The 13234-nt window shown below is 36.2% G+C and overlaps 2 protein-coding genes across 2 annotated transcripts; both read right to left on the bottom strand.

Moving 5' to 3' along the window:
• Positions 1–1036: 1036 nt before the first annotated feature.
• On the bottom strand, positions 1037–4112 carry LOC113081247 (ragulator complex protein LAMTOR1-like). The gene is made up of 5 exons (XM_026253321.1): positions 3941–4112; positions 2685–2827; positions 2527–2604; positions 2282–2405; positions 1037–1611 (listed from the first exon to the last, which is right to left on the bottom strand). The coding sequence occupies exons 1-5, from the start codon at positions 3980–3982 to the stop codon at positions 1519–1521; spliced, it is 480 nt and encodes a 159-aa protein (XP_026109106.1). The 5' UTR covers positions 3983–4112; the 3' UTR covers positions 1037–1518.
• A 1852-nt stretch (positions 4113–5964) lies between these two features.
• On the bottom strand, positions 5965–10015 carry LOC113081250 (ragulator complex protein LAMTOR1-like). The gene is made up of 5 exons (XM_026253324.1): positions 9862–10015; positions 9009–9151; positions 8818–8895; positions 7064–7187; positions 5965–6643 (listed from the first exon to the last, which is right to left on the bottom strand). The coding sequence occupies exons 1-5, from the start codon at positions 9892–9894 to the stop codon at positions 6551–6553; spliced, it is 471 nt and encodes a 156-aa protein (XP_026109109.1). The 5' UTR covers positions 9895–10015; the 3' UTR covers positions 5965–6550.
• Positions 10016–13234: the final 3219 nt, after the last annotated feature.

Raw genomic sequence — 13234 nt, 5'->3', positions numbered from 1 at the left:
CCGTAGAGCCGTTTACACTTCCCACTCGAATCAATTTACACTCTGTACATTAAAGGCATGGACAAAAGAGCATCATTTACAATTTACGAATTCCCGCCGCGACAATTCAGACCCACCTCCCTGTCCAAAACACTCGGATTTGACAGTATGATAATTCTTTAGACAGGCCACGCTGTTCTGGCTCGGTTTAACCAGTGTTCGTCTTTTTATTTTATTAATTTTTTTACAGTAAGACTGCATGACCGTTTGAAGGTTATAGGAAAGGTGCACGGTAAAAGAAACACTTTCTCTTCCGTTAAAAGCAATAGCAGAGGATTTAAAATCTCTAATTAATTAATAACTGATATGACGTGGCACAGTACGTGAAACGTACCGAGATAGTTTAAAAATACATATATGCCACTGATTTATAAAAATGATTGTGATATACACCTCAGTGAGAGTAAATCCATATTTAATTGTTAACCAGAATGAAAACGAGGCTGTGAGGGACTTCAGTGCAGTGCGTTTAATCGATTGTTCTGTTGTTTAACAATGTGCTCACAAAAATTATTTCCGAAGATAATTTTCAATAGACAAAACTTCATAAATAGTTTAAAAGATGTTACATGATCTTTGTACAGTGTGTGCTACTGTAAAGCCTCTGAGGTAAGTCTATGCATCACAACCTTGTTTTCATTGTGTAAAATTCAATATGGCATCTAACCTGATTAAGGTCTTATAGCAAAAAGAGGAAAACAAAAACAGAAATTAATGTCTAAATTTGCAAGTCCGAATTAATTTGTGTGATAGACTCAAAATCTAAACCAGATGAAAATAAATTCGATAGAATTTCAAGCAGATTAGTCGCACAAAACATACACGTTCTGCATCCAAATTAGTTAAGAAACAAACAATGGTTAATGTGTGTTACTCTGGTTAGACAGAAATATTATTTATGTTGCCCATATGAATCTGCATCCCAAATCTGGGACCTCTGCATACGATTATGAAATTGAATCAGAAATAATGAACTCTAAACCCAGTGATTCCAGAATTACTGAACTGAACCGTAACCTTTGTGTTAAGATGACCCAGCCAAACCAAGTAAATATAGAGTTAACTTTAGTATAAGAGTAATTGAAGAGAAGTCTGGATGTGCTTCTTGGTTTAACAATCTCCAATCAGGACACTGAAAAACCAACAAAAAATCAACTAGAACAAATAGAACTAAAAATAGATTTGTGGTGTATTTGTTGAAAAAGAGTTTGATGAATGCATGAAAAACTACCGGTTACCGATCAAATGCAACTTGACCAAAAAAAAAAGGAGATCAGATGTTTTTACCCTCTCAGTGGCTGACGGATTTACACAAGGAGCTCTTATTGGGGTGAATTATATTTATCTGCATCGCATTCAGAGAACAACGAGATGTGCGTCTGCATTTCAAGAGGTTTGGAAGGACAACGGAGGAGTGAAAAGGGCTAGAATTAGACACAGAAACAGAGGAACTGGGGAGAAGGAGGTCCAACTTCTGAATCATGGTATAGCAAACTGCACCACCAAGTCTTCCTTGGCATCTACTTTGATTTGTGAGATGGCGCTGTAGGCGTACGCCGCGATCTTAGACACCTGAGGAGGGAAAAAATGCAATGAATCAAACAAAAAAGCTGAATAATATGCATCATTTCTAGTGACAGACCAATACATCGAATACATTTCACATCGCCAAAAGCGTGGCCAGTGAAAAATTGCACAATATATGTCATCAGTTGTTTTAACTACTGCTCAACAGTTTGAGGACAGTAGAAGTTTTTAAAAGAAATTAATACTTTTGTCTAACAAGGATGCATTAACATGATCAAAAGTGATCAATTTCTTAATATATAGAACACTGATACACAAAAATACTAAAATAGAAGTTACATTAAATTCTAATAATAGTTTTCACAATGTTACTGTTTATACTGTAGCAAATGCATGCCTTGTGATCATCATCTTCATTCCTAAATATAATTTTAAAAAAAATCCCAATAAACCTCTATCTTCAGAACAGTAGCATATTTACAGATTCATACATGCATCTTTAATACATATATAGATATTATATAAAAACAGTTGTTTAAAGAATTTATGCATGCATGTCAACTGCACAGCTTATTTATATATTGGACTATATATTACATATTGACTGAATTGATATCTAGTTTTCTTTTATCACTTATTGCTTTCCCACCAGGCTTTGGAATGTAAAAGGCAGTCCAATGCACACTGAGACGGTCATTTAATAACCGAGTCTCACCTGCTGTACATCTGCGTTTGAGACCAGGTCAGCGGCGAGCACTTGGTGAGGTTGGCTGCTCAGTGACGGAAGAGGAACGGGTTTCTTCTGAGACAACGTTCTGCTCAAGACCTCCAGCTTGGAGCTTTAACACAAACACATATGATTCAGCTCAATGCATAATGCATGTGCAATCTTCATCAGCTTCAAAACTTGACATATCACACAAATGCTGCATGGTTATGACGTCACATACACCTACACACCTGTACTGTCTGGCTCTGTCCATGTATTCATGTTGCTCCATGCCTTGGGAATCAACAGCCGACACATCAATTATGTTCCTAACAGGACAAGGAGAAGAAAAGTGAGTTTTAACTCTACAAACAGCCTAATAAATGACTCGAGGGCATGCGTGTCGTACAGGGCTGTCCGCTGCAGGATGGTCGTGAGCAGGGCCTGTTCATCTGTGCGGCTGGACAGCAGGCTGTCCGCGTTTCGATCCGAGCCATTGGTGGGTATTTTGTTTAAGTTTGGGTCAGGAATCAATGGCTTCACCTCTTCATTCTGCACATTGGAGTCAAAAATAGTTGCATGATCATTACACATCATTACTGTATACACAATAGTAGGCTAAAACAATGACTAAATAGCTATTTGTCTAACCATTATGCCACACACCCTATAAAAATTAAATAAAGTTGCATTAGAGTCTGCAGTTATTACATTTTGAATGTTGCCAAGTTGCTCCAGGGGAACTAAACCTGTTATTTATATACTGCTATAAGTTCCTCTGGTTAACAGCATCCTCTAAACGACTTCTTGCATCATAAGCACAAACGCCAACTTCTTATTAAATTACATCATATTTAACCAAACAGGAACCTGCCCAAAAGTGATTTTTACAAAGAATCCATTTCTATTATTTTATTTTTATTTTTTTACTATTAGTGATTCGTGCATAAGGATTTTAATGGTTTCACAGAGACTTGCCTTAATAAATTATTTCATTTAAAAATCCATTAAATATTTAAGAGCACAAGTAGAAAAATAAAATAAATCCAGTGTGGTCTGAGATAATTTATAATAAAAAAAACCTGAATAAATTAATAAATAAATATATGTGGCTGTTGTAAATGCGCTATACAAATAAAATTTAAAATGAAAAAATAAAATTGAAATATATTAAGAAAATATAATACATTAAGCACAATAAAAATATAAAAATATTTTAATTTTAAATTGATTCGCATTTTTTTCCCATTGTTGTTTTAAATCGACCGAAATAATAAATCATTTATAAACCACAGATTCTCAATGCAGTCTCAGACTTTTGCAACGTTATACAGAAATAGAAAACTCCAGGCCTGGATTTAAAAGGCCACTGTTATATTTGTTTTCTGTGAGTGGAAACACTGTCATTTCTATGTTCTATCTACAGTTACTGTAAATGTATGAGATGTCCCATGTCTATTCATCATGCCCCAAGCAGTAATTCTGATTAGACTAATGATTTAATAAAACTAGGCATTAGAGTAAGTTTGTAAAAGTTTTGAAACACACTCAACACTGGTCTATTCTTGGAGAATCATAAACACACAGCAACATTAAGCGCGTGCTGTCTGTGATTCAGCGGTGTTTTCCAGCTGTTTGGCCGCATACTGATGAAATCTGATCTACCTGCTGCGATGTTTCGCTATCGCTGCTGAAACAGCACCCCATGACAGCCGTCCAGCAGGTTCAGGCTCTTCTCTGAGTGCGGTTTTCGTCTTAGAAGAGGTTTGTTTGTCTGGACTGTAAATAGCTTCGCTGCAAAAGCAGGAACATCACATGACAGAATCCCAATCGCGTCACGTGACTTCCGTCTCTACGCAAGACGTTATGACGTCAATTCCGCTCATTCACCGAACATATTTACATTTACATTTATTCATTTAGCAGACGCTTTTATCCAAAGCGACTTACAGATGAAGACAGTGGAAGCAATCAAAAACAACAAAAAGAGCAATTATATATATAAGTGCTATAACAAGTCTCAGTTAGGTTAACACAGTACACGTAGCATGGGAATTTAACTAATATAATAAATAAAAAGAAAACAGATAGAATAAAATAATAATAATAATAATAATAGAGCAAGCTAGTTAGAGGTCTTTACACATACACATTCAGTGTTAAAGTTAGAGGGTCAAATAAAGATGACCCTTTTGTACATATTTCATGTACAAAATATTATCTTATCTATTTCCTTTACTGTCTATGAATATTATGCGTGATATTGAAAATATCGACATAGAGTGCATCACTACTATATTGCGTTACTATTTCTGATCTGTGCTAATTTTTCTCTTTTCAGCAATAAAAATAGGAAACTAAAAATATGTTTTACGTTATTTTTGCTGGTTGAATTGAATCATTGAAAGACAGCAGCAAAGACAGTTTAATAAAATGAGATTATATGGCTAAAGGATATTTGTCTTTCCTGGTCGTTTTCAATACTCGCAATTCCAACTCCTGACTCACTACAGTGATTTTGACGGAACAAGATGGTTTTATACTGCCAGGGGCGTGGTAGCTCGTACCAAGGGGCGTGGTGAGCTGGAAACTGCTTACGTCACCTGCCACCGCTTACGTCACTTGCCACCGCAACATCCAATAGGAAAAATCAACTGCAGTAGCCACCGTTCAACCTGAAGAGAGCAGCACTCAGACGTTTTTACAACATATATTGTAGAATTAAAACACTTTATACTCAAATGTCAAAAAAGTTATTCTAAACAATGAACAGCACTAATAAAGCACCATTCTTATAGATCATTAACTAAAAAAAGTTGGTTTAGGGTTTAGTTACTATTTAAGTATTGCAGGTTTGCATGCATCTATTATTCTGAAGTTGTATTTCACTGTTTTTATTAATTTTGAAAAATACTGAATCTTTTTTTGTTCAAGTGTGATGAGTTTACGTTCATGCCTTTGATTTCTCTCAACACGAGTGCTGTCATTCAATAAATGCGAAAACAAAGTAACTAAGATATTTCCTTGTAAATGAAAAAGTAATGCATTACTTTGCTAGTTACTTGAAAAAAAAGTAATCTGATTGCATAACTTCGCGTTACCTACAACACTGATAATCAGAGCTGGGTAGTAACTGATTACATGCAACCTGGATTACTTAATAGGGATAGTTCACCCAAAAATGAAAATTCTGTCATTAATTTCTCGCCCTGGTGTCGTTCCAAACCTGTAAGACCTTTGTGCACCTTCAGAACACAAATTAAGATATTTTGAATGAAGTCCGAGAGTTTTCTGGCTCTGCATAGAACGCTATGGAACTGAAATGTTTTATGGCCCAGAAAGGTAGTAAGGTACTAAAATTTTTGTCTTGTTATTTAGAATCAGTAATGGCCAAAATAAGGTGCATTCAATGCAATGCATTTTTTTTTCTTAACATCACTGGTTCAGTTTAACCAATCAGGGCTAAGTGTGGAGGACCTGACGTCAATTTGCCATCTTGTGTTGGTGAGACTCGAGTACGGGATTTTTTCCATGATAAAGGGGACCAAATTTGAACTTACTGTATATTCACACAACAACAAAAATATTCTCATTGTACTTACCACCAATAAATTTATACTACACACATTCAGTACAATAAAACAACATTAAAAATTTTGAATTTCTTTAATGTGTCATCTTGTTAAACAAAAAACAGACTATTAAGATTACATTTCTGGTACTAGCCTAAATAGAGTTATCTCTGTAAATCAGGTAAAATTTCACATTTAGGTACACTATTAGTAAACTGCAACCGAAAACAAAGTATTGCAGCGCATTTTATCCCTTTAAAAATCCCAAAAGAAAAAGAAAAAGTGCCTTGACATGATCTAAAGAGTTAATCGTGCCACACTGTCTGTGAGCTTGCATAAATATATAAAATCAAAATAAATGATTACACAAACATACTGTGTGGCATTTCAAACTCCGTCAGGAAAGAACGCAAAGTAATAATTCATCTTAATCACTTTACACTCTGTACATTAAAAGGCATCGACACAAGAACATCATTTACAATTTACAAGTTTCGACAGCAACAATTCAGACCCACCTCCCCGTCCAAAACAGTCGGATTTGACAGAGTGATTATTCATAAGACGGGCCACGATGTAAACAAGGCTGTGAGGGACTGAAGTACAGTCAAATTGCATCACGTGGACTGTACTGTTGTTTAAAAATACAGTGGTTGTTCAGCTGATGAAATATCTTTCTCAGAAAAAATAAATAAATAAATGATCATGGTATAGCAAACTGCACCACTAACTCTTCCTTGGCATCTACTTTGATTTGTGAGATGGCGCTGTAGGCGTACGCCGCGATCTTAGACACCTGAGGAGGGAAAAAATTCAATAAATCAAACAATACTCTGAATAATGTCCATTATTTCTTGTGATAGATCGATGAATCAGCTGATAACAAATGCATAAATTGTTTTTATTTATCATTTATATACACTACTGTTCAAAAGATTGCGGACAGGAAATGTTTTGTTTCTTTTTTTGAAAGAAGCAAGGATGCATTAAGTGTTCAAAATATGACTTCATCGTATCCAGCGTCCTTCAGTGACCTGAATATTAAAAGACTTGCATTTAAAATAAACGCTATATCTGTCTTTAGAGTAATAAATGCACCCTCTCTTGTACATGTACTTTATACATATATCGTGGCATGGCAAAAGCCGTCTAGTGCATTGTGAGCAGGTCATTAAATAACATCCAAGTGCATGTGCACAATGAAACCGAGTCTCACCTGCTGTACATCTGCGTTTGAGACCAGGTCAGCGGCGAGCACTTGGTGAGGTTGGCTGCTCAGTGACGGAAGAGGAACGGGTTTCTTCTGAGACCATGTTCTGTTCAACACCCCTACCTTGGTGCTTTAACACAAACACATATGATTCAGCTCAATGCATAACTAAAACACACACATACACACACACACACACACACTGCAGGGACATTTAAAAAGGAGTACAAAGCAAAAGGTCCATCCACAAATTAAACCTGTCATCGTTTATTCCTGCTTGTGTCATTGGAACACAAAATAAGATATTTTGAAGAATGTTGGTTAAAAAAAATGGTTTCGGGTCTCATTGACTTCTACTGTGAGGACAAAAATACCATTGAAGTCAATGGGACCTGAAACATTTAGCAAAACATCTTCTTTTATATTCCACAGACGAGCAGGGTTTCTGCAGGGTTTATTCAAGTAAATTAGGTTCTTCTTAAGACCTTTTTGAGACTAAGTAAAGAAAATGTAAGGAATATATTGAATGGAACACGTGTAACTGTGTAAATGTTACACAAAATGTAAATGTTTTGAATTAGCAATGCTTCAATGATTGAAGATGCAACTTCAATAGATTTTTTGGTAACACTTTAGAATAAGGTTCAATTAGTTAATGTTAGTTAATGAAAATACAGTTATTCATTGTTAGTTCATGCTAATTGACAATGCATTAAACAAATGTTAACAAGCACCACCTTTGTTTCAAATAATGCATTAGTAAATGTTGAAATTACCATTAACTAAGATTAATAAATGCTGTAGAAGGTTTGTTCTTGCTTAGCTCACGTTAATTAAAGCAGTTAACTAACATTAACTAATGGAACCTTATTATAAAGTGTTACCATTTTTTTAAATTAATTTCACACAAAAAGAAAGCTTAAGCTTTAATTTCAGTTTCTCAGGAAACAAGACTTCACTTCGCATCTAAATTAAACTCATCCTGATTTAAGGATATTGGAAAGCAAAAAGTATAGAGTAGGATATTATTTTTCTTTTTTTTTTTTTTTTTTTTTTGCAGTGCATGCAACATCTTATGTGATAACTATGAATTTAAGACTCTGATTTTAATACCTTTTTAGGCCTTAATGTATGGAAGGAGCAATTAAGACTTAAGACCCACAATTAGCAATTAAGACCCGCAGAAACCTTTAAGAAAGAAAATCATACAGAATGACATAAGAGTGAGTAAATAATCACAATTTTTTTAGGGTGGACAGTCCCTTGAACTACCGTATTTTCCGGACTATAAGTCGCACTTTTTTTCATAGTTTGGCTTGGTGACTTATAGTCAGGTGCGACTCATTTATCAAAATTAATTTGACATGAACTGAGAGAAATGAACCAAGAGAAATGAACCAATAGAAAACATTACCGTCTCCAGTCGCTAGAGGGCGCTCTATGCTGCTCAGTTCTCCTGTAGTCTACACTGAAGACATAGAGCGCCCTCTCGTGGCTGGAGACGGTAATGTGAACTCTTGGTTCTAAATAAATGCGACTTATATATGTTTTTTTCCTCATCATGACGTATTTTTGGACTGATGCGACTTATATTCAGGTGCGACTTATAGTCCGAAAAATACGGTAATATAAAATTTTAGCTACAATCTTGATGCTATAAAAAAATAAATAAAAAATAAATGACATTACACAGCTAGTGTTGCAAGTTTATGACGTCACTCCATTGGCATCAATGGCATTTCAGTAGTAGTGTAACACACCTGTACTGTCTGGCTCTGTCCATGTATTCATGTTGTTCCAGGCCTTGAGAAATAACAGCTGACACGTCAATTATGTTCCTAACCAGGAGAACAAGAAAAGTGGGTTTTAATCAGTGAACAGATCAAACTGCAAACAAACCGTGTTATAAATGACTCAACAGCCACAGTGAAAGGGATTGTGCGAGTCGTACAGGGCTGTCCGCTGCACGATGGCTGCATGCAGGTCTTGTTCATTTGTGCGGCTGGACGACAGGCTGTCTGCGTTTCGATCTGAGCAATTGGTGGGTTTTCTGTCTAAGTTTGGGTCAGGAATCAATGGCTTCTTTGAGTCGTCCTGCACAGAAAGCCGAAAGGAGGCTGTTCAAAATCATAATCATTACACCTCCTGAAAAACCATCGGTTCACTCTTTAGAGGAAGCAATAGTAGCCTAAAACCATGACTTTAAAAAAAAAAAAAAATGTACATTTCCTTCAGCCTGAAGATGATTCATTTCACTTTTTGTGTGAAATGGCTTTTACATTTGCCAAAAATAATATGTTTTATATTAAAAGCAAACATGCAAGCCCAGACCAGAAAGGAAAACACGATGAGTTACTTTTTTTTAGGAAGTAGTATTGTAATGTAATATTTTAGAAAAACACTTTCCCAGACTCTGTCCATTACTTTAATGATCTTTAATCTGAATTAAAAAAAAAAAAATTAATACTAGGGAAATATTTTAGAGACAAACACAAGGCGAGAAAAAAAGTCCATTGTGGTCTGAGAAAAACTAAGGTCACGAGCCTAAGCTCCCAAAACTTACTTTCAGTTTGTGACAATTTACATATCAACTCATTATAGCATTAGAAGTAAACAATTCTGACTAGACAAATAGGCGCAATTAACGATATTGTAGTTTTGTAGTATTGTTGTAGTCTGTTCTTTAATAACACACACCAACATTAAATGGCTGTTGTATGTAATTCTTGTTTCAGGGATTTAAACGCCACATTGTTTTGTATTTATTAGCTGTTTGCGTGTATATTGGATAAAGCTTCATCTACCTGGTTGCTCCCGGTGCTGAAACAGCACCCCATAGCTTCAGTCTCTTCTCTGGGAGAGTTTTTCGTCTGAGAAGCGGGTAGTTTCTCTGTTCGCTGGAGACGCAGGAACCATCACATGACTGAACCAAAGCAAGGCTGGCGAAAAAGCGCACTGCGTTCAGCAGCGACACGCAGCGATAAAGAGACACAACACCTTTCATTTCAAACAAAAGAGCTTCATGCAAATATGCAAGGGAGACGTGCAGAAGAAGGAAATAAAAAAAACAATACTGTAACTGTAATCAAATGACGGTGACTAGAAAGCCGAAACCATGATGTGCAGCCAGAGGTTTGTGGTGAAGAATGCTTTGAGATGCATGCAACTGTGTGCACTGAGAGTGAGAGACACCAGCTAAACTCAATTTCTCGATTTAAAAAAAAATTTCCTTAGAGCAAATATGCCCACGTAATTGGAAAAGAAGTTTATTCAAGTGTGCTATTTGTATACTAAAATAGGAGAGTATGGTTTTAGTTGACTTTTTATGTACTTCTCAGAAATGGCCTTTATGTACTCCTCATAAATATACTTAAAATGACATTTAAGTATACTTGACTTACAAAAAATCTAAATATATTTGAGCTATACTCCTAGAATCTGTGTTTTCATTATTAAACGGTAGAGGGCGCCAGTACACATCTTCTGCACAAAATAAAAATAAAATAAAATAAAAAGTTAAGAAGAAAAAAGAATACTAACACATGTAACACAATCATCTGACATGAAACAGCATCAAAACTGTAATGTTGGAATAAAATGTCAACAGATATAGAGGTAATAATTACAGTCAAGCTTTGGGGTGTTGATCAACTCATTCTGAATCCAGTAGTCTGTTTTCAGCTTTCTGTACAAAATGTTAGTTCTTTATTTTTTTTTATGAAACACATTAAAGCCTTTAGTCTCATATTAAATCATTGTCCATGACCCTTTTAGCAGACTTAACAACAGATGAGTCAGCTGCACCCCAGTCTCCCCATAATTGCACCCCTCCCTGTCCAAGTGAAGAAGGTGAGCAACACCTTAATGTTAATGACTTATCCCATCATTCGAGGGAGTCTGTGTGGGGTTCTCCGTCTCTCTTGCTCTTTTTTTTTTTTACCATAACAACTACTTTTGGTACCACTTTTGATATTTTTGCAAAAAATAAATGATTAACGTTACGTTTGTTTGTCTGTTATTTGTTTATTTATAACAGTAACGTTATGTAGTTTTAAGAAATGGTTATGGGTAGGTTTAGGGGTAGGTGTAGGATTAAAGTTAGTGGCTCAAAATATCGTTTTAATGTTATATTTTTGCTAAAATTGTGTTTTATTATGTTTTATTATTTTAACATTCTGTATAAAATGAGTAGGTTTAGGTTCTGGTGGGGTATAGGGATCTTACATTTATCAAAAAAATACATAAAAAGGGGAAATATACATAAATATTAAACAAATTAATCAGATACGCATTGAAAAGCAGCTTCATGAGCAAATTTTTATGGATAACTGACTGTTCAGAGAACACGTTCTATCTGTACGTATTTGAGGTTGTTTTTACGTAAATTTCGATACGTATCGAACCTGTAATTACGTCCAGATAATACGTAAATGACACTGTAAATACGTAAAGGCACATACGTATTGGACAGTTTTAATTTACGTCTAAATATGTACGTTTTGATTGTGAGATCAGGCTGTACACACACACACACACACACACACACACAAATCTATCATATCTAATGTATGTAATCAAGTGGTGGTTTGTGTCAATGTTCTGTAGTGTTAGTGTCATTTATTGGTATATGGCATATTTTAATATACTGTATATATCACAGTATACATGTACATCCACATGCATTGTGTGGATCCTACAGAGCCAGGGCTCTAGGAGGAGGAAGAAGTGTGGAGGGAAAGGTAGAAGTGAAAGAAAGTTTCAGTGATGACGAGAATGAGAGATGCATGGTGGAAGAAGGCAGAAGTCAGGTTTTGTGGCCAGCGGATTTGACTGACAGGGAGGCTTTTGTTAGGGCACTGTCTACAAGAGATGAGGATGATGTACTACTGCCACAGGATTCTGAGGGAAAAGCATTCCCAGAATACTTATTGTACAGCAAGGCAGCCAATGGAGGGAAAAGGTGAAGAGAGACTGGGTAACTTAAAGCAAATCTTCTAATGCGCTGTGTTGCCTCCCATGTGTGCTTTTCTCTCATTTACAAAAAATACCTTCTCTTAGTGCACTGAACAGCCAAAAGGGATATAAAATGTATGATGTAAAGTGGCGTAGGAGGTATGATAAATTCCCTGTCCATGAGAAGAATACGGCACATACTTGCAACAGTCAGTAATGGCTGTTAGTGGCATTGACTCTCAGTTGTAAAAGCAGATCCAAACAGAAACTGAGAAAAGCAGAGCTCTCTTGCAGAGAATCCTGGATGTAACACTGCACTTGGCATCAAGGAATTTTCCTTTCAGGGGTAAAACCAAAGACCTAGATGATACCCATAATGGAAAGTTCTTAGGCATACTAGAGCTTTTGTCTCATTACGATCCACTGCTTAATGAGCACTTGCAAAAAGTCAGTTTAGTAGCAGAAGAATTTTGAGAACAATTTTAAAGGAAAGGGAAGATGCTATATATTTTTCAGTCATGCTACACCAGACATTTCCCACACTGAGCAGAATGTGGTGCTCATCAGATATGTGAGGTATAACAAAGAAACAGACGACTGGGAGATCACAGAAAGGTTCTTAGAATTTAAGAACTTTCACAGAAAAACAGGAAGTGAGATAGCAGGAATGATTTAAAATGTGCTTGAAGACAAAGGGATAGACAGTCGGGACTGCAGAGGGCAAGGATATGCCAACGGTACAAACATGTCAGGAAGGGTCTAAGCCCAGATATTAAAGAAAAATAATCTAGCTACATTTTCACCCTGTGCCTCCCACAGCTTAAATCTTGTAGGTGTGCATGCTGCACAGACAAGCCCAGAAGTAGCAACATTTTTTTGATGCATCAACCTGCCTTTACTGACTTTTTAGTGCCAGCCCAGAATGCTGGGCCATCTACAAAGAGAAAACAGATTGCTCTTTGCATCGCCTCTCCGATACCTGCTGGAGTTCAAGAATCATGACTGTTAAATCTGTAGCACAACACCTTCCTTCTGTCATTGAGGCCCTTGACAGTATACTCATGACATGTAGTCTCACCAGCGAAGCCAGATCAGAGGCTAGTGGACCGAAGAACTACTTTGTTTAAAGCCACACCATGGAACTTTTCCTCTTAGATTGCCCTACAGGTTGGAAGCGGAATTGTCCATTACCGCTTTCGTAAATTAGTCAGTCTACTGTCGCAC

The sequence above is a fragment of the Carassius auratus genome, unplaced genomic scaffold (genome assembly GCF_003368295.1).
Source record: "Carassius auratus strain Wakin unplaced genomic scaffold, ASM336829v1 scaf_tig00033530, whole genome shotgun sequence".
NCBI lineage: Eukaryota > Metazoa > Chordata > Actinopteri > Cypriniformes > Cyprinidae > Carassius > Carassius auratus.
The sequence above is the reverse complement of the archived record's forward strand: the minus strand, read 5'-3'. Positions and strand labels throughout refer to the sequence as shown.